This window comes from Muscardinus avellanarius (genome assembly GCF_963383645.1).
Source record: "Muscardinus avellanarius genome assembly, chromosome: 6".
In the NCBI taxonomy this organism is placed as follows: Eukaryota; Metazoa; Chordata; class Mammalia; order Rodentia; family Gliridae; genus Muscardinus; species Muscardinus avellanarius.
In genome coordinates, this window is record NC_137791.1 from 3767769 (window position 1) to 3790834 (window position 23066).

Below are 23066 nucleotides of genomic sequence, written 5' to 3' on the forward strand. Positions count from 1 at the left end.
CACATAACCCAGCCACAAACACAACCACGCTAAACAGAACTCTGACTGCGTCTAAGCAAAGACCTTCTGATGCAGTTCACTGTCTGCCTTCAACACTGTGTAGTTGTACCTATACCATTTGTGCACGTTCATGAGCTGGATACGGTAAGCAATCATGCAACCACGTTGGACATAAAAAATAGTTTTGCAGAACAAACTCCAGAGATTCACATCTTGCTGTCAATCAATGGAAACGATAACTGAGACACCTCATTGATTTTTGGAATTGCAAAACTAGAGGTTATTTATTTTTATTTTTATTTTTTTTTTTTTGGTGGTACTGGGGTTCCGGGAAGCCCTTCTACCTCCGGGCTACACTCCCAGACCTATTTTTACATTTTTATTTGGAAACAGGGTCTCCTAAACCAGCGTGCGCGGCTGGCTTCGAACCTGCGCGATCCTCCTGTCTCTGCCTCCCAAGCGCGGGGATTACAAGGGTGCATCACCACACCCAGCTTAAAACTAGAGGTTATTCTAAGAAATGTATTAAAATATCAAAAAACCTTGAAGTTCCAGAGAAGTAATACTTTTTTTTTTTCTTTAGTGGTACTGGAGGTGGAATCCAGAGGATTCTTTACTCCCAGACCTATTTTTATTCTTTATTTGGAAACAGGGTTTCACTAAGTTGCTGAGAGCCTCACTTAGTAGCTGAGGCTGGCTTTGAACCTGTGCGATCCTCCTGTCTCAGCCTCCCAAGCGCTGGGATAATAAGCATGCCCCACCGACTGGCTAGAGCATACTTTAAAAGGACGTGTACCTTAAGTGTACCTTAAGTTTTACCTATGAAGTGGTCATATATTCAGTCATGGCTTTGGGAAACCCGAGGGGGGGTGACCCAAATTAGTCTGTGTTTTAGTTTTACAATTTCTCAGGCAAGATCTTAGATTCTAAGAGCCTTTTCATCTTCTTTTGTGAAAGGCACATGCTACCTTTTTTTTTTTTTTTCAGTACTAGGGATGGAACCCAGGACCATTGTACTTCCAAGCTTCACCCCCAGCCCTAGTTTTTTTTTTTTTTTTTGTGTGTGTGTGTGTGTGTGTGTGTTACTGGGGTTCCTGGAAGCCCTTCTACCTCTGGCCTACACTCCCAGACCCGATTTTTAAAATATTTTTATTTGGAAACAGGGTCTCTTAAAGCCAGTGAGGCTGGCTTCAAACCTGCATGATCCTCCGTCTCTGCCTCCCAGGTGCAGAGGTTACAAACCTGCGTCACCACGCCCGGCCTTAGTCTTTTTATTTTTGAAACAGGGTCTCACTGAGCTGCAAAGGGCCTCACTAAGTAGCTAGGGCTGTCTGGAACCACGATACTCCTGTCTCCATCTCCCAAATGCTGGGATGACAAGGGTGCGCCACCATGCCTGGCTCACATGCTATTTTGTATGGATTAGTTGACATTTTAGATGGAGACACTGTGTGCAACCATTTCTCTGCTTCTTTTCACTTTGTCCACCATCATGCCTGACCTGTAAGAAGCCCTCCGTCTATGCTGATTGATTCTATCGAATACAGCAATGGGTGAGAAAAGCCTTTGTACCGAAAAATATGTTGCATACACACTATCGTTTCAGAAGAAAACACAACATGTACATTCTCTGTATTCAAGAGTAAACATTAAGGATTTCAAAAGGTGTTGGGGTGCTTTCTGATTATGTTCACTACTTCACAAAAAGTGTAAGTTAATAGACATTTCTGGAGTGCAGAATGATTATAGTTTAGCAAGGTAGAACAGAGTTATTCCAGTATTGCAAAATAAATAAATACATACATACATACATACATACATACATACATACATATATACATACATAAATAAAGTAAAAGATGAGAGGGTCTACACAAAAATAAATTCAATAAAAGTATTTAAATAGGTTTACAATGTTGTTCCCCTAAAAACAGGACTTTTCCCAACAAGATTATGTAAATTATTTTCTAAATATTACAATGTACATTTTTACAATAAAATAAATAAGATTTATTTGTGGCACTGGGAATTGAACCCAGGTGCACTCTACCTCCAAGCTATATTTCCAGCCCTATTTATTTATTTATTTATTTATTTATTTATTTATTTATTTTTTGAAACAGAGTCTTGCTGGGTTGATGAGTCTCACTACTTGCAGAGGCTGTCCTTGAACCTATGGCCCTCCTGTCTCAGCCTTCCATGTACTGGGATTACAAGCATGCGCCACTGTGTCCAGCCCCTAAATAAGATTGTGAACCCTGAGATAACATTCCAATGTCTTCGTGTAGGCTAAAATACTCTTATACTTTTTCAAAATATGGTCTCTCAGGATAGATTTTTAACCTATAATATGCCATGATAATGACAGTATATTCATGTATAAAAATGTTTGACATCTTTGATACATTTTAGGAAAAATGTGTGAGTCGTCTGTCAATTACTGTGAATGTAATCCCTGCTTCAATGGCGGTTCCTGCCAGAGTGGTGTGGACACCTATTACTGTCATTGCCCATTTGGTGAGTATAACTTATTGGTCGATATAAAATAGCATTCTGTTTTGGCACAAAGTTTAAGAAACTTATTTTACAATGATCCTGAGTGATTAAGGAAGCGTTAATTCGAATTAATGTTTCCTGTACAATATGTACTATATATAACCTACATAATTATAGGAATATAAAACCTCTAAGATTCAACACTTTGTAAAGTCTCGTTGTGGAAGTCCTTTGGGATGCACTGCTTTCATCATTATTAGAAAAAATAACCAACTCAAGATCATTAAGTCAAATACTGTCTTCCCAGAACATTTCTGAAATACTTATGAAGCTTTCTCTTTAGAATATAAGTGAAAAGCCCTCTCATCGTTTTTAGAAATTATTCTCCATTGCAAATATCTGAGAATAGTCAGTCCAGTGTTTCTTTTATTTTGTTTTGCTTTTGTTTTATACACTAATTCAACAATTTCTGTTAGAGGTATTCAGTAACTAGATGTGTGGTTTATGTGATAGGCTTCTCGTAGTTAAGACCACTAATCAAAATCCAGGCTGGTGTGTTATCTTGAGGATGAAGCTTGTTAAAGAGAACTGTTTTGTACATGTGTTTCTTCTTTTTTGTGTGTAGTCCTGGCGATTGAACCCAAGGCCATTCTACCTCTGAGTTTTACCCCAAGTCCTATTTTATTTTTATTTTGAAACAGAATTTCACTAGGTTAATGAGAATCTCACTACTTGCTGAGACTGTCCTCGAACCTGCGACCTTCTGGTCTCAGCCTCTCAAGTCCTGGGATTATAGGCGTGTGCCACCATGTCCGTCTGAACATATATTTCTTTATTCACCTTAGTGGATGAACTATTTGGTTCTTCGAAGTCTCATCTAAATGTAATTCAACACTGAGCCAGCATGTATTGTGAGAACAGTACCTTGCTTTAGAGGAAGCCTTTACTTTAATTTGTTTTCATAAGTTTTCCATTATTCTGTTTATTTAAAGACTAGTTTGCCTCACAACATAGAATGCATCCAGAAGCCATGCCCAGTTGACTCCATCTCTGTGCTAAAGCAACAGCGAAACAGGATATGTTTCTAATCTTCCCTTACATTTTACTATGTTGAGTGTCCCTGAGAATGTAAGCTTAATTTATAATAGAGAACAAAACTAGTTTCTACTAACCAGTAAAATACATTTTTGTCCATCTTCAAGTTTCATAATTCTATCTAGTTTTCTTTACAGGCACAAAATTAAAATGGCAAAGAGAAACAGAACATAAAACCGTCTGTGAGCCATGTATTTTTACCAATAATTCTGAGACCCAGAAGTTGAGTGATTTTTCCAAAGTTCAAAATAAAATTGAAATACAATAACCCTAAGGTGAAACTCTGTCAAGAACAAAAATATTCTTTTGGTCCAGTATGACATTCATGATACCCCTCATTTTAGAAATTTCTGTCAGAGTCTCACAATTAATGCTGGTGAATTAGTAAACGATGTGCCAAGGTCAAAGAGCCACAGCTTTATATATCTCGAAAGGTGAATAATCTTTCCCTCTCCCTTCATTCTGCCTCTCTTCCTACGATAGCCTCCTGGACCCTAGGCAGGCACTCAGTGGTCTCTTAAAATCCTAACTCATCCCTCTTTCTTCCTGATAACTACGGCCACATGGCATGCTATCATTTGTTTTTTAGAATGAAAGACAAAGAAACGAGATGGGGACTGTACGATGACTTTGAAGCAATGACTGAACGGAGGTGTTGACACTTTTAGGGCTTTCTTTATGTTTCAATCACAAACATGAGGCTTTAAGACAAGGACAAATAGAATAAATGGCCACTGCAAGCAGAGGCGAGACGGGCCGCTGCTTACTGGGGAGTGATTCATTCCAAGTGGACCTTCCTCACCCTGCCAGGCAGCCCTGGGGAAGGAAGGAGAGCGTGATTCAATTGAAATAGACGCAGATGACTTGTAGTGGGCAGTGCAATCCCACCTTCCTGCCAGTGGCCAAACCAAAAACAACATTAAGTTTAGAAGTTGTCAGCCAACAACATAAGTGCTTAACACAGGGTAAAACACCTTGAAACACCAACGCCTGATGGAAGACTATAAAGATAGGACCAGCAGGGAAAAGTATTTTCCTTCTCAAGTTAAATATGGGTGAATCGCACAAGTAAAAAAGGCAGAAGGGATGTCTCATGCAAATAGTGGAGGTGGCGGCATATGCAGCCTATAAAACACCTTACCTGTAAGTTTGAACTCAAAAACTTACAGTTTACCGTCTCATCAGTAAATGATTTGCTGTTCGCATTTAAAAAAATTTCTAGATGCTTGGGTTTTTTAAAATATTTTTTAGATTGAAATTTAGGGAAAACATAAATTGCTTCAGACTTCACCAAGACAGCTGAGCCTGCATAATTAGGACTTCTTAGAACTGATTTGTTATTATATATATAATATATATAATATATGCTGTGCATATATGTGTGTAAATACAAAAATCTCTAGCATATTAAATTAAATCTATTAAGGATCATTGTGTTTGTACACATATACTTGTATATATGGTATATACACATATACACAATGCATATGTGTGCATATATGTGTGTTGTGTATATACTTACTGAACTGTATATATATATATATATATATATATATATATATATATATATATACATTTTTCTAATGGGTTGTCTTATGCGAATATCTTTTTTGGTTTGTTTTTTTTTTTTTTTTTGGTGGTACTGGGGTTCCTGGAAGCCCTTCTACCTCTGGGCTACACTCCCAGACCTATTTTATATTTTTATTTGGAAACAGGGTCTCTTAAGCCAGCGAGGCTGACTTCGAATCTGCACTATCCTCCTGTCTCTGCCTCTCAAGGGCGGGGATTACAGGCGTGTGCTACCACACCTGGCTCGAATGTCATTTTTAGAGTAGTTTTTATCTATCATGTCACTTGATCTTCATCTAGATTTATTTAATAGAATTCCACATGAGAGACAAATTTAAAGACCTCATTTATTTGTTACTATTTTTTTATTTTTATTTTTACTATGTGTTTTTTTTTTTTTTTTTGGTGGTGGTACTGGGGGTGGAACCCAGGGGCTTTCCTACCTCTGGGCTATACTCCCAGACCTATTTCATACTTTATTTGGAAACAGGGTCTCACTACGTTGTTGAAAACCTCACTAAGTAGCTGAGGCTGGCTTCGAACGGGTGCGAGCCTCCTGTCTCAGCCTCCCAAGCGCTGAGATTACAAGTGTGCACCACCATGCCCGGCTTACTATTTTTACTTTTATTTATTTATTTTGTGTGTTGTGGGGAGGGTGGGTGTGGGGATGGAACCCAGGGGCATTCTACCTCTGAGCTATACCCCCTACCCTGTTTTTTTTAAGTCTTTATTTTGAAACAGAGTCTCACTAAGTTGTGGAGGGCCTCACTAAGTGTCTGTTACTATTTTTAAAAGACAAAAAACTACTTTTCTTTAGAAACAATAAAAAGACCACTTAAGAACGAAAGAAGATCTATAAATATTTTCACATTTGAAAATACAGTACTTATTTTAATGAATATGAAAAACATCTTTCCAGAACCTGTATAATTTATCTCTATATATTTATATGCAAATTTTAACTAAGTTTAGAGAATTAAAAAATCATCCAGAAGACTTCTAAGAAAATACATAGTACGATTTCTCTTCATTAATTCGTTTCATATGCTTGGCTATATTTTACCTTCAGTTACTTTTTCTGCATATAAAAATGTACCTATGATATTATATAATTAATAAATATCATTTTCCATATAAATATAAATTTTCTATGTAGTGTACTTAGAATTATGTAGTATATATGACATGACATAAATTCTGTGTGATATACCTAAAAATTTTATGATGTATAAAATAAGTGAATACTCTGTATAATATGCATTGCATGCGGTGTGTTTCGTCCCTTTAATTTCTTTGCTGTTTCTTTAACATCAGTTAAAGATTTACAAAGATACGTTTTTATATATAGTTTCTACTCATTTATAATGCTTATTATCTCATCTTGGGCAGAAAAGGCCAAGTTAAATGACACTAGGTTTTATAGCAGCTTCTAGGGCACTTTCATTAAAGAATGTTTGGATATCAAATGTGATATAGTCAAAACAATTAAGCTAGATCAGTAGATCTGGCCCCAAGTTTGTCTGTTTCCCATGATTTTGTCCCCTTGGGTGAGCTTTAAATACTCTGTAAAATAATGGCATTGGTTCCTTCCAGCTAAACAATTCCCCGATTCAAAATTTAATGCATGTACAAGAGATAGTCAGCCAAAGCTAAGGAATGAAACCTTTGAAAGTTGGTAAGAATCATGGCGTATTGGCATGGGTTAATTTTCCAATCATTTGCCACAGTCTACTAATATTTGTGGGAAAAGAATTTTGGCTTAGCACTGTAACATTAATAAAACTCATTTTTCAAGTTGGAAAAAGAACCAGCACAAACAAATGGAAACGCTGAATTTCAGAAAAAACAGAAAGTTATTTTAAAGTAGCGTGTTATAAATCATCCCCAAAGAGGTTATAAAACAAGAAAGATAAAAACTCAAGACAGTATTTTCCTTCCCTGGAAGAAGTGACTCCCTTCTCTAGTTTATTGACCCTTAAAAATACTGAGTTATAGAGGCTGGTTTTTTTTTTTTCCAAGTCAAACAAATGAGTTTACCATCTTCAATTGAATCAAAATTGTTTTAAAAATTGCTTATTATAAAAGAGGTATTGTGGTTGAAAGTTGAAAATTACAGCGTATTAAAACAAAGAGAGACAGGCTACCTGTGAAAGCTTGCCAGGAAAGATACTGTTTTAGACATTCTTCTAAGTTCTCAGTTTTTAAGATGTGGTATAATAGGTGGCACACACTTACAATCTCAGTATTTGGGAGGCTGAGACAGGAGGATCTCAGGTTTGTGACCAGCCTCAGCAACTTCTTGAGACCTTCTGCAACTTAGCAAGACTCTATTTCAAAATAAAAAATAAAATAGGGATAACGGTGTAGCTCAGAGGTAGAATGCCCTTGGCTCAACCACCAGTACCACAAACAAAATAAAATAAAATGAGATAGGGCATATTTTTTTAAAATCAGAGCATTCTCTAGTTTGCCAAAGGAAAAAAATTGCCTACTTTGACAAAGAAAATTTGCTTAATTTTCTGAAGGCAAAACAACAAAAGTTTATCGTCTCAGTTATAGGCTTAAAAGATATCCAACTTGTTCTATTTCAATATTAGCTTAAACAGTATTCTTTGGGCAATAATAAAAACATTGTTAAGAACAATCATGGTTCAATGTCATAATTACTTAAAATATTTTCACCAAAATAATTTAATAAAGCTTCACTGAAATCTGCTATGTTAATGTCTTTTTTTTTTTTTTTTTTTTACCTACAGGTGTCTTTGGGAAGCATTGTGAGTTAAACAGTTATGGATTTGAGGAGCTCTCCTACATGGAATTTCCCAGCTTGGACCCCAATAACAACTATATTTATGTCAAGTTTTCAACCATCAAAAGTCATGCTTTATTGCTTTACAACTATGACAACCAGACAGGGGAGCGGGCTGAGTTTTTGGCACTAGAAATTGCCGAAGAAAGATTGAGGTTCTCTTACAATTTAGGCAGCGGTACCTACAAACTGACCACCATGAAGAAGGTGTCAGATGGCCAGTTTCACACTGTCATCGCCCGGAGAGCAGGGATGGTAAGAGATTTCACCTTATCTCACCTCATTTTATTGTTGTAGATCCTTCTAAGTGGCCCTCCAAGTAGGAATCGGGGTGCAACTTGAATCTATTTAACTTTATTCATTTGGGCCCAATTTACTCATGCACCTCAAGAGGCTTATAAATCATAGTTTTCTTTTGCTCATGTCAGTTCTCCTTTGGCTCACCAACAGTAAAAGGGAAAATTTAAAGAGAATAGCCCCCTGCAAAAAATGGCACTGACATTGCCTGGGTATTTTTATTAAAGGTCATGTCAGGACTAGACCTAAAAATGGCAATTTTCCTTTCTTAAGTATCCTCACCCACCTGAAGAAATTATTTAAGATGAAGGAGGAAAACTTCTTCAAATAAATGACTGGCTAAAGATGATACTTGATACTTATTTTAACATAGTACAATTCTTCATCATCCTTACCATACCAGCTCCTTGAGGTAAAAGGCTGTGTTACGATGCAGTTAATTAATTAATTAATTAATTAATTTATTTATTTATTGTGGTACTAGGGGTGGTACCCAGGATAAACTTCCAGACCTATTGTACACTTTATTTAGAAAAAGGGTGTCACTAAATTGCTGAGAGCCTCACTAAGTAGCTGAGGCTGGTTACTCAGTAGTGTGATCCTCCTGCCTCAGCCTTCCAAGCGCGGGGATTACAAGCGTGCACCAGCAGGATGCAGTTTTTTAATATCAGTGTCATTCTCTGAATTACACCTTCACAATACTGAAGATTTCTATATTCAGTAATTATCAATTATGTCAATTTTATTATATAGCTCTCATATTGTAATAGCAATGAACATTTAATAATTGTGCTTTTATGGAACAAATATTTTGTTGGTAAAGAGAAACACATTCTATCTTTTCCCTATTAAAATTTGAAAATATTTGACATAGTATGGTGAAGTGGAATTTATTTATCATCTCAACTACCTCTCTATGGATTCCCCACCATACCTGGATATCCGTGTTTATTTTGAAATTATATCAAATAAAATGTTTTTCTCTCCTCCATTCTAATATATTTAAATAGATTTTTTTTAAAAAGAAAACTATCACATTAAGAGTATATATATGCTAGGGTTTGAACCCAGGGGCATTCAAAATGTAAGCTACACTTCTGGCTCTATTTTACTTTTTTAATTTGAAGCAGGGTCTCACTGAGTTGTAGAGGGCCTCACTAAATTGTTGAGGGTTAAACCTACTGAGTACAGTCCCAGCCCTTCTATATTTTTATCCTGAAAAAGAGTTTTGCCAAGTAACTGAGGCTATCCTGATCCCTGCAATCCCCCAGTCTCAGCCTCCCAAGTACTGGGATCACAGACACAAGCTACCATGCCTGACTACCCTTCATCTTTTTTTTTTTTTTTTTGCAGGTCTGGGGGTAGAATCCAGAGGCATTTGACCTCTGAGCTATAACCCCTGCCCTATTTTTTATTCTTTATTTTGAAACAGGGTTTCACTAAGTACTGGAGGGCCTAAGTAGCTGAGGCTGTCCACAAACCATGATCCTCCGGTCTCGGCCTCCCAAATGCTAGGATTACAAGTGTGCGGCACCCCGCCTGGCTTCCTTCATCATTTATAAAACAAATCATTATCCTATTTTTTTCTCTCCTCATAACTGGAAAAAGTTCTGCATGTGATAGTTTTTTTTTCAAATCTTCTTTAAGTATATTAGAGTGGAGGAGAGAAAAAATTTTATCTGATGTCATTTCAAAATAAACATGGATAGCCAGGCTTGTGATCCTAGTACTTGGGAAGGCTGAGATAGGAAGGTCACAAGTCTGCAGCCAACCTCAACAAAAAAGGACCTGCAGAAACCTCGAGAAGAGCATGTCTCCAGCCAATTCCAGTACGTCTGGTAATAGATGTTGAGGCTCACAGAATTACGGTCAGATGTAGATTGTTTGAGACTTATGTTGGCCATAACGATTTCCTAAAACTGATCAGTGGTGCTAAGGAGGAATAGCTGACATCACTGCATCGAGGTTCCGACCATATGAAAGATTACCGTATTTCTGAGAGATCAACAAGAGGGTTAATGTGTAGAATACACGATTGTACCTGGCAACCACCAGTGTTCCTTTAAACACCGTGGGCACTTGCTTCTATCAAGCAAGGATTCGGGAACAAGAGAAAGGTAAAAGTTATCTATGAAGTATGCAGAAGAGGAAAAAGACCCTTCGTTCCAGTTTATTTGTAAGAGGTCGCTATAGTCAATAAACACTGGATAATACCAAATGGGAATCTCTGTCATTATGAATTCAGTCATAGGGGGGAAAAATACCTCTTTATTTCAGAAAACATTCACAGAAAGACCCAGCTGGATTTGGGTGTCTGTTATTGTCTACGCTTCAAAATGATATTTGTTAGAAAAACTGGCAACGTTATTAGCTTCTCGGCTTTTAATCATTGAGTAGACAAGAGAGAAACGTCTCAGCTTAGAAGGGCACTGGTAAAAAAAATTCAACAGTAAAAGGGTGAACATTGAGCCCTCAAGACTAAATTAAATGAATAGCTATTCAAATAAATTATCTTCTCACTTGTTTTTTTTTAATTATCTCATCAAGGTTTAAGAAAGGTATTTTACACATTAAGAATCCTGGGTGCGGTGGCACAAACCTGGAATCCTAGTTCCTGGGAGGCTAAGACAGGAGGATTGCAGGTTCAAGGCCAGCCTCAGCAACTTAGACCCTCTGCAAATTAGTGAGAACTTATTTTAGAATTTTAAAAAATGACAAGGGCTGGGGGAAGCTGGGTGCTGTGACATATGTCTATAATATCAGAACTTGAGAAGATGAGAAAGGAGAATTGCAGGTTCAAGGCCAGCCTCAGAAACTTAGAGAGGCCCTCCACAACTTAGTGAGACCCTGTTTCAAAAATAAAAATAAATAAAGTAGGACTGACAGTATAGCTTAGAAGTAGAATGTTCCTAGTGCCAATCTCCAGTACCAGAAGAAAAAATTTTTAAAAAAAGAGAATTCCTGACATATAATACCACTATTTAAGTTTAATTTTTGTTTTTTAGCTGAGACTTTCCTACATACTACGTGATTCTCTGTAGATTGTGGTAGTTTCCGGGAGACACCAGATTATATTTGTATTCCATCTGCAGAGAGCGTTGTGTCAAACAGTGTGCGTGGTGTCCTGAACTCCTAACACCTCCTTTGAGATTGAAGGTCAATTTTTAAATTAACTGGGAAGAATCACAACTATTGAAAGAATAAACTAATTGGGGCATGAATATCTTCACAGAACCCAAAGTTTAAAGGTTTCCTAAAATGTTACTATTTTATCATAATTTACTTAAGAAGGTGGCATTAAAAAAATTCACAGGGCTCTCAGGAGTTTGAAGAAATGAGTCCTTTGCATCAGGAACTGAAGGGAAGTGATTCTGTAAGACCAAAAGCCTGGCATCTGGCGTCTGGCCTCTGCCCTGGAGCCGTCTGCTAACTCAGATGCTGAACCTGACTGTGGCATCTCCTCCTGTTTGATTTGCCCTCTCTGTGACACTATCATGCACCCATAAAAGTATTTTACAAAGAGCCAGGCTTGGTGGCGCCTGCCTGTAATCCCAGTACTTGGGACGCTGAGATAGGAGGATCACAGGTTCACGACCAGCCTCAGCAAGTAGTGAGCCTCTCATCAACCTAGAGAGACCCCTGTTCCTAAATAAGAAATACAATGGGGCTGGGGGGGGTATAGTTCTTAGGTATAATGCCCCTGGGTTCAACTCCCAATACTACAATAAATAAATAAATGTATTTTTAAAAAGTCTTCAAATGATAAACATTCTCAGAAATGGATACTTACTGAGAATTTGTATTTCTCTTGCATAAATGGGACAAAGTTGGATTGGCCCTCTTCTGTGGTATCCAAATATATCTAGGTGGAAACTTCTTTCTTATTCAAAGCATTGGGAGAAAGCCTGAGGTCTCCTGTGCTTCTGACCATTGGGTTTTGCCTCTTCCTGTGGAATAGTCACATATAACCCTAAACAAAAACCCTTAATCTTATTGAAATGTGCCCCTTGGGTGCCAAGAAAGAAAGAAAGAAAGAAAGAAAGAAAGAAAGAAAGAAAGAAAGAAAGAAAGAAAGACTCTTCAAATTTAAAGACTATCAGAAAGTTCCTACTATTTAGCAGTATTTAAAAATGCATTTTGTTTGTATATAGATGGGTATGATAGATAACTTGAAAATAATATTTAGAGATGGATATGATGGTATACACCTGTAATCTCAGCACTTGGGAGGCTGAGACAGGACTGTTGTAGATTGGAGACCAGCCTCATCTACTTAGCAAGATAAGTCCTTGTTTCAAAATAAAAATTACAGAAAGGGGCTAGGGTGTGTTTCAGAGGTAGAATGCCCCTGGATTCAATTCCTAATACTATGAATAATAATAGTAATAATAATAATAATAATAATTCTTAACATACATGATAGTAACACTTATTTGGTTTATTTTGTCTCAAATTTTAATTTTCATATAAATTTAAATTGCTATTTTAGCATTTATATTTTACTTTCATAATTTTTTGGAAAGTCTGGTTAAAATAAAATAAAACTTGAAAATTGAAAGTTGAATGTCTTCTCATTAGTTTGGATAGCTTAATAGCAGAATAAATATGTTTATTAAGACTATAATCTCAGGAAGATATCTCCAAACTACTGTGTGGTATTCTAAGGCAAATTAGTGGCATTTTTATACTTTTTTTCTATGAAGCAAAGGAGAAATTTTTAGAGCACCCTTCCTATCTTTTATATGGAAAAGTAATCACAGTTTCACTTTTGTAGATACTAAGGAAACGTGTGCCTATGATTTAATATCTGTAGTAAATTATACAATTTGTTATATATCACCGCACAACATAGAGAAATGCAGTCACAGTGACAAAATCTCCTCTGCCTAGAAGCCAGTCCTCGCGATGCTGGCTGCGGGGCCAGCAGGGACCGGGCACCCACAGGCACTTCCTTCTGTTGTTCTCTAGGCAGCTTCGCTGACCGTGGACTCCTGCTCTGACAACCAAGAACCCGGCTTCTGCACCGTCAGCAACGTGGCGGTCTCAGATGACTGGCAAGTAGAATTATTTGTGTGACATTAACAGTTGCATGAAGTTAAATATATGCACTTAAAATAATTATACTATTCCAAACATGACATAAAATTTTAAGATAATTGATTCCCCTCTAGGGATTTTCATACTATAAAATAAAAGTAGTTAACCATCAGCACACTTTTGTGATAATATTATGTTTTAAAACACCAAATGATAGAGATGGGGATAGGAGGAAAGCAGAGATGGTTTAATGAATGAGCCAGTATTCTTAGGTCTAAATGAGTGATGTGTGCATGGATGCCTCTACCATCTTCTACCCCACTAATATATATATGACTATAATGCACATATATATAAAGCTTCATGAAGTGGTTGCATGTGACCCAAATACTGGATGAGATTCAGGTAAGAACTTTAACTTTCTTAAACACGTTCTCCAAAGGTTTATGTGATGATCAACATGTATTTTGTTGAAAGCACCCAACACTGGAACACTCTATCGAAAACATAGTCAATCTATAGAAATAGCAACAAAGAGAGAAAAATCAATCCTGGCACATAGCCGGGCGCTTAACGAACTTTCTGGCCACCTTTCCCAGAGCAAGCGTGAAGTCGTGATGGAAACGTGTATTGTCACTACCTCTGCACCTTGGGTCCTCTCTGTACTAACAGGATGCTTCTACATGACCCCAAGCTATTACCTATAAGACTAATTGGAAATATAATTTCCATATGTATACAGTAAAAACCACACAATCCTATAGGACATTCTCTCTCTCTCTCTCTCTCTCTCTCTCTCTCTCTCTCTCTCTCTCCCCCCCCCCCCCCATGCCCATGAAATCTGTAAGAAAAATGTGTGTTCAAGACTAGCATTCTGCTGAAATCTGTCTGATGGGTCCTGAGCCCCTCACCTGTCCTTCTTCACCCAGGACCCTTGATGTTCAGCCAAACCGAGTCACTGTTGGGGGGATCAGGTCACTGGAACCAATCCTTCAGCGGAGAGGGCACGTGGAGAGCCATGATTTCGTGGGCTGTATCATGGAGTTTGCCGTCAACGGGAGGCCTCTGGAACCCAGCCAGGCTTTGGCTGCCCAAGGCATTCTAGATCAGTAAGATGATTTGATTCCTTATCATTTTAGAGGAGAAAAAAAAAGCACAAGTGTATGATAATTGAGTGTCATAAGATGACATGATTAGACCCCAAGTCCCTAAAAAATACCAAATACTTCATAATGTTTTAAATTTTAAATATCTATTTATTTACTTTAGAACTAGAGATTGAACCCAGGACCATTTTATCTTGAAGCTGCAACCTTAGCCCTATTTTATTTTTATTTGGAGAGCTTCTAGACTGATGAGAGTCTCACTACTTGTGAGACTAGTCTTAATCTTCTGAGATCCTCCTAACTCAGACTCCCAAGTACTCAGATTACAAACATACAGCACCATAGCCGGCTTAGATATTTATTTATAGCTGATAAATTTTATTAAGCATAAAATGTAATATTTAATTAAAATACTTTTATTTTCTGGAGTCGAAAAATGTATATGTACAAATACGTTACATATCTGTTAATAATATATACATATTATATATATGCAAACCCTATAAAGTTGTAAGTTAATGAGGTAAGATAAATAGTAAAATGAGATTAGTATATTGTAATATGTAAATATTCACAAAACTTTATATGAAATAAAATAATTTTGCTTAGAGATATATATATATTTCCAAAATCCTGATATAGTTTTAGCAGGTTATTTATTGATTAGTTGCAAACCCTAAGACTCTTTTTCTGATTTTCTTGTTAATTAAGTTCTCAGCAGTGACTTAGAAATTGGGAAAATTACATATTTTATTTTAAAAATCATTCTTGTTCACCATTTGGAAAATTCAAAAATCATGTAAAGAAGAAAATTATATATATAGTATATATATAATATATTTAGAATATATATTAGAATATATTTAGAATATATATATCTAATATTTATATTTAGAATATATATCTAATATATCATATATATTTAGAATCTAGTGTATATATATATATACACACACTAGATTTTAAATGAAGCAGGTTAGGACAGTTCTCTGTGCTTAGCAGACTTCTTCCCTTCCGGCTTGTGCTTGACGGCCCTCTCTGGGGTTTTTCTCCTTAGGTGCCCCAGGCTGGAAGGTGCCTGCACCCGCAGCCCCTGCCAACATGGCGGCACGTGCGTGGACTTCTGGTCCTGGCAGCAATGTCACTGCAGAGAAGGACTGACTGGGAAATACTGTGAGAAATGTGCGTAAACTGCTCTCTTCCACCAGAAATGGTATCCCCAAAGGAAATGTGCAACTGGATTTTCAGAATTATGCTCCCATTCTAAATAGGGAAACTATTCAATGTGCATTCATTGGCAAAGGGTGGAGATATTTTCGTGTGTGTGTGTGTGTGTGTGTGTGTGTGTGTGTGTTACTGGGGATGGAACCCCGGGGCATTCTACCTCCGAGCTACACCTGCAGCCCTAGTATTTATTCTTTATTTTGAAACAGGGTCTCACTGACTTGTCGAGGGCCTCACTAAGTAGCTGAGGCTGTACTTGAACTGAGATCTTCCTGTCTCAGCCTCCTGAGTGCTGGTATTACAAGTGTGCGCCACCATGCCCGTCTTTAATTTTTTTTTTTTTTAATCTGAGAAGAGTGACATTCTTGGAAAGAGCTACTAAATCTTTAGATTCTATTTTATACATGGTTAATTGAGTTGTTTTTATGTTACCTATAAGAATGCTAGGGAAGTTAAAAGAGCAAGGACCATATTTCACCTGTAGTTTAATACCATCTACTATGAGGAAATATGTTTCTGGTTAATTTTTTGCATTTTTTAGAAAAGCGTACACGCTCAGTCCAACCGCATGAATACTGCTAAAGCATAATACAATAGCAGTAAAATGTGTTAAAATAAGGGTTATACTTTCATTTCAATTATATAGTCAATTGAAATCAGTGTCAGATATTACTTTTAAAATTCTTTCATTAAGTATTTGTCTTTTACAACCTGATTTTATGGTAAATAAGACATTAAGAAATGCAGTCTATCATTTCAAGCTGTGTGTTCCGCTAACTACCTCTAATGGACCCTCTTTTATCAGAATTGCTGTATTTTGAAATAAGTAATTGCTACTTAATTCAACTGCTGGTATCTAGCTACTTTTTAAGGAGTCCTTTAGTTCAGTTATGAGGATGAATAGAAATGCATGTTAAAGTTTAGGATATAATACAATCTGAAAGATCTTAGCAGCAGAAATCATAATTAACTTTAATTATTCGGATATAATACCACACTGTCACACGCTATTTCTTACAAGTAATAAGCGTTTAGTAAGTAGGAGATGTTTGAGATGAGATCATTAGTCTGAGAAATGTCTGAGACTCATTGACTTAAATTGAGATATGGTCCACATACTATATAGATGTATATTTTTGGTTTTTAATTCTTTTTTAATTTTTATTTTTAAATATTTTATTGGTGCATTATATTCATATATCTCAATGGGATGCAAGATGATGGAGACATACCTGCACACATCACCCAATTAGCCCTTACCGCTCACCCAGTTCCTACCTCAGGATGTATCTTTGTGAAGGATATCATTCAGTGCTGAAATACCTCTCATTCCATTTCTTTTATTTACTCTCTTTACCTATATTATTGATTACTATATTTAAATGTCCATATTCCTGTCTGTACTCTGAACACGATAGCAGAGTATGATAAATTATAATTATGCATAATGATTTCACGTGTTGATAAATTAAACTGCCCACAGTGGTCATTGAAAACAAAGCTATTCCAATTATAAATACTTGAATGTTCATTTCGTTTTGTCCAGATTTATAAACACCGGAGACTAACAACTAAACATCTGAAGTTGTTTTCACTACGAAAACATATATATTTTTTCTGAACTTTGGAAATACATGGAAATTGAGTACAAGCCATGTTTCCAGGGTGTATTTTTCAACAGGTGGCCGAGCCTTCAGATATTCATGACTTGTATCATGGGGCAAGTGTTTGGGTGGGGATTTCCCAAACGAGTAATGACTATCCTACAGTGTTTTACTTATCACGGTTCTGAAATGGATTGAAGCATTTGAAATATATTTATATAATCGCACACAAGTGAAAAGTATTTTTTTCCAGAGCAGGATTGGGGAAGATCAATCCCCAAAGTGTAACATTTTCTTTGCCCGGTTTTGTCTCTCTGGTCACTGTGGAGAAGGCGCTGATGAACAGGCCGTCCGTGGGCACTCATCTTTCTCTTGGTTCATTTCCAGCGGTTACCCCCGACACCGCCCTGTCGCTGGCAGGGAAAGGGCGCCTGGATTACCACATGAGCCAGAATGAGAAGCGGGAGTTCTTGCTAAGACAGAGCATCCGAGGCGTCTTGCCGGAGCCTTTTGGTGTGAACAGCCTGGAAGTAAAATTCAGAACAAGGAGTGAGAATGGCATTTTAATTCACATCCAGGAAAGCAGCAATTATACTACTGTGAAGGTAAGATAAAAGCGGGGCTGACTTCATCTGACCAGACCGCCTGCTGTGCCACCATTTAAATCACTTCTCCCGTGATTTCTCTCCGTTTCTTTACAAGCCATTGGAGCTCTGACCAATGCTGGGCACAATTCCAGTATCATCTATCTTAACTATTTCCCCCGACTTTGGCCAGAGTAACCAGTATCTGAATGAATTGGTTTCTAAACACTTTTGTCTGGGGTTAGGGAATACTGTCAGGTAGATCAGCCCAGAAAGAATTTGTTGCAATCTATCTTGTCTGAAAAAATACTCATCTTGCTTTTTCTCCTAATTTTAAACAAATCAAAACAACAACATAAAGTGTCTTTGAAATGGAAGCATGATTTTTAAGAACGAGATATTTATTTATTTATTTATTTAGGGGATGGAAGCCAGGGGCATTCTACCTCAAAGCTATACTCTCAACCCGTTCTTTCTCCCTCCCTCCCTCCCTTCCTTCCTTCCTTCCTTCCTTCCTTCCTTCCTTCCTTCCTTCCTCTCTCTCTCTCTCTCTCTCTCTCTCTCTCTCTCTCTCTCTCTCTTCTTTCCATTTTTTTGTGGTACTGGGTATAGAACTCAGGTGCATTCTACCTCCAAGCTATACCCCCAGCCCTATTTTTTATTCTTTATTTTGAAACAGTTTCGCACCGAGTTGCAAATGGGCTAAGTAGCTGAGGCTGTCCATGAACTGTAATCCTCCTGTCTCAGCCTCCAGAATGCTGGGATGATAAGTGTGCGCCACCACTCCCGGCTTCAAGAACTCTTTTAAACATTAACATGCATGCATTATTTGGTAGGATTAGAGTGCAGATGGAAAGTTTTGGAATGGTCTGACTTTATTCTGTACTATATATTCAATTCACTGTCTAGGTAAGTTCAGCAAAGTTAGTTGGAATTTTTGTAAATAAAATTTCACATGCCTCCTCTATTTTTAAATAGATAACTAAAATAATGTTGCATGAGAGCAATGGATTGATTTATCATAATTTTTTTTTTTTGGTGGTACTGAGGCTTTCTACCTCTGTGCTATACTCCCAGACCTTTTTTATATTTTATTTGGAAACAGGGTCTCACTAAGTAGCTGAGGCTGGCTTGGAACCTGTGTGATCTTCCTGTCTCAGTCCCAAGCACGGAAATTACAAGCATGTGCCACCACGCCTGGATACCATGATGTTTTTATACATCTATAAATAAGTTACATTGGTGAACAGTTTTATGAGATATGAATTCTCTACCTGCTTTAAGCTTTTCTCTTTTTTAAAATGACAACTCTGCATTCCTTCCCACAAATCACGCCATCACTTTAATCATCAGGTTCTCATTTTAGTTATATTGACTATTTTTCATTAAAGCCATTTTGTATATTATAATGATAATAATTTTTGATATAGCTTTTAGTAAATTCTCCAGGAAATAGGTCCACATTTGCTGAATTCTTTTCATTGGTAAATCAATATTTTGATAAGTATTAAAAATTCATTTATAAGTAACAAGAGAAATATAGATAGAAAACTATAAGAAATTATTAGGTCTAGAAACCAGGCATGGTGGCACACATTTGTAATCCCAGTACTTGGGAGGCTGAGACAGGAGGATCACATGAGTTCGAAGCCAGCCTTAGGTACTTAGTGAGGCTCTCAGCAACTTATACCCTATTTCCAAATAAAATATAAAATAGAGTTGATAATGTAGCCCAGAGGTAGAAAGCCCCTAGGTTCCATCCCCAGTGCCATAAAAAATAAGAATTATTATATAATAATAATAAATTTTATGTTGTATATAATTCATATACTATACAAAAAATAACAATTAATGTTATTCTCTAAATTTCAGGCTTTTTAGCCTCAAAATTTTTCTGTTCAAGACAAGTCTGGTTGCTATATTGAATGTACATATCTTTAATAAGTAGTATAGTAACCAGTATTTTTAAAATTATTAACCTGTTGCCTTAGTCCAGTCATTCCCACCTGGGGTTGGCGTCTCCTTCACAGGAAGCCACTGGCCTTGTCTGGAGATGCCCTACTGTCACAGTTGGGGTGGGGAGACTCTCATTGGTATCTGGGGGATAGAGGTCGGGAAGGCAGCCAGGCACCCACCAGGCACATAGCCTCCCAACACAATGAGCGGGTAGGAGCCTGAGGGTTAGGATTCTGGCAGGAGAACATCTTCAGATTATAACTGTAGCCTCATCATTTAGGATTAAACACATCAATCGCAAAACAGAAGACAACAGTCATTGCGTGATAAGTGTGTGTTCCTAGTTTTCATTGGAAACTGATTAGTAACAAAGAAAGTAAAGGAAGGAGACCTTTGCTGCCTAACAAGAAACAGTCTTGAGTTTTCCGCGACTTTGACAATAAAGTCAAAGTCAATAAAGCTTTATCTGTTAAGCTGCTTCCAAGTTCCTGTGCCACGTGAACGACATAGGAAAAAGCTCCATACATTATCTCTTCAAGCCAAGGAATTCAGTCAAAATGCACTGTGCTGGCAGAAATCAGAAATGGATTTTTTTCTTCCTTAAGGAAGAAGCTGCCATGGTCACTGTAAGTTCTTGCCTTTCCCGCAGGACCGTAGCAGGCAACCAACTCCTCAGCTTTGTTATGGGGGTATCAGACGCTTCGAGATTTCTTTTTGTCTGTAGGAAAAGTACGTGCCAATAAATAATAATGACAGGTGCAAACCAGAATTACACATACTGTGTGTGCAAATGCGAAAAGAACAACGCATATTGGGTATGCAAATTCTAAAAAACATAACTTCTCAGATATTAAGGAGCTTAGCAGGTAGAGTGAATGTATAGGAGGTAACAAATAGCCCTAAATAAGGAAAATTAAATTGACTATAAAAAAGTGACGGTGCAAAGCAGACCACTTATTATGATGGCAGGAGTGCAATCTATTTGTCAAGCCAGGAAAGTGCTTATAATGAGTTGTTGCTCATCAGTCGCTTGTCAGTGACCAAACTTTTTCTGTGTTTCTTTTTTTGGGGATTCTTTTCTGACTGTTAATTTCTCTTTGTTATGCTTTCTGTGTGCTGAATCTCAATTGCTCTAATACACACACACACACACACACACACACACACACGTAAAAGTGAGAAAGTGTGGGGTAAATGGAATTCTCTGTGGTTGTCGTTAAGAGAGGGTGTTAGGAGACAGAAGTGTGAGGAGAGAGAAGACTATAGCGGAGATAGAGCCTAGTCTGATAAGAAGAGACAGTGTCAGAGAATGAATTCTTAATTGAATATAATTCTGTTGGTGCTGTATTGAATGCATTCCAAAGGCCTCCCTCACTCAGGCAAGTCGTGTACCTGTAAACTTGGAGGTCATTAATAATCAGGGATCATACTTTATTTCTTCTCTGAATCAGTTCTATTCTGTTCGGCTTGTTTGTCTAAGGCAGCTGCATGATATAAAATTGGAACACGGGATTCAACACTTTATAGGTTTTAAGTGAATAAATAAGTGAGCAAATTAATATATAAATAAGTAACCAGAAAAAGAGCATGATATCTTAAAAGTTAGGAAGGACGGAAGCGTTAGGTGGAGTGTCACCGGGGAGAAGGAACACTTTGATGGCGTCAGAATGGGAATGCAGATTCTTAGCCACCCACTCCACTCGCATCACTGCAGTGCGTATTCCAAGGGCTTTCTGATCAGAAGTTCATTCAGTTGAAGGACGCGTGGTGAGATCAAGTGAGGCAGAACCCGACACGAGAGGAGACCCTTTCCAATGTTTCCTTTCATGAGAAACACCACTGTTTTCAGCCTGAGGCATGAGTTGGGTCTTTGATGAAATGTTATTGTATTTAACCAGAATTTTCTTGTTTTTTTTTTTTTTTTGCCCTGAGTTTGATGCTGAAATGGCCTTAATATACTATTACTATCTGACTAGCATGTGTAAATATGTGTCAGAATGATAGGCATATTTTCCACCAAGTACAAATGAGCGGACCTTTAGTTCTACCAGATGTGTTTGGTGCATGCAGAAATAGCAACTGAGCTGCGTGACGAAGTCAAGCTCTGCCACCTTGCCATCCTCATGGGAGGCACAGTGTCACTCATCCCTGAGCCCGAGTGCCAGCTCTACCTGCCAGTTTGACGAGATCCCGCTCCCTGGACCAAATGCTCTGCTTGCCTCATAAATTATTTCATCTTCTAAAATGGTCTGCTCGTAACATTGGAAACTCGGTAATTGGAAACCGGAGCAGGAGCATCCTGTTTCCCAGTGTTCCACTGGGTGAAGGGAGTGAAACCAAATATCCCTTAGATAAATGGAAAAGACAGCCGGAGCAGAGACTTGCCCGGACACCTCATTATTAACAATTCACCCTCACTCACTCTCATCCTTCATCGCAAGAAAGAATGTCAATGACAGGCATCATTTCGCTCGTAAAATCCCAGTGTGTAGCAGATGAGAGGTGAAGCCATCTATTTATTTCCCTTTATTTTTCCAACTATACTCCATCTCTAGGTGAGCATTCATTTTTCATCTTGTAAGCCGCTTCAGTGTTTCTTATCTCTATAAGCCTTTATCTAGACTGACCAGTAGAATTCACCTGTCACTGCCAATGAGCTAGAAATAATCACAAAACGGGTATAGTTTTCATATCTTAAGAGAGCTAGCTATTCATTATATTATTACCTCAATAATTTTCTGAAAAAATAATTCTATGCATCTTGAAAAATTAGGCATAAATATAAAAATCCCCTAAAAACGACTGAAACTATATTAGCAGGGTGTGGTAGTCCATACCTGTAATCCCAGTATTTGGGAGTCTGAGATAGGAGAATCATACATTTGAGGCCAACCACAGCTACTTAGAGTCTCAGCAACTTAGCAAGACCCTGTTTCAAAATAAAAAAATAAAAAAAGACCTGGGGGTGTAGCTCAGAGGTTGAATGTCCTGGGATTTAATCTCTAGTACCCAAGAAAACTCTTATGTAAAATTAAAGAGACAGTATGTATAATATGTATAAAAGTATATTCTAATAGCACCATACATCACTGGCATACTAGCTACCTTATTGTTTATTTTTATTTTTTGTAGTTCTGGGGATTTAACCAAGGACATTTGACCGCTAAGTTGCACCTCTAACCCTATTTTATGTTTTTATTTTGAAACAGGGTCTGACTAGGTTGATGAGATTCTCACTGCCTTCTGAGGTTGTCCTCAAACCTGCGACACCCCGTCTTACTTCCTAAGT

The 23066-nt window shown here is 37.5% G+C and overlaps 1 protein-coding gene across 1 annotated transcript in view; it reads left to right on the forward strand.

Annotated features, from left to right (window-relative positions):
• Window positions 1-23066, forward strand: part of FAT4 (FAT atypical cadherin 4) — a gene marked incomplete at both ends in the record, with an annotated part of 162826 nt that overhangs the window by 135450 nt on the left and 4310 nt on the right. Inside the window, 6 exons of the mRNA XM_080697144.1 lie at window positions 2413-2517; window positions 7917-8224; window positions 13235-13336; window positions 14249-14412; window positions 15467-15591; window positions 17625-17842. Coding sequence (XP_080553270.1) covers window positions 2413-2517; window positions 7917-8224; window positions 13235-13336; window positions 14249-14412; window positions 15467-15591; window positions 17625-17842 — 1022 coding nt within the window. The remainder of the gene's footprint in view (window positions 1-2412; window positions 2518-7916; window positions 8225-13234; window positions 13337-14248; window positions 14413-15466; window positions 15592-17624; window positions 17843-23066) is intronic.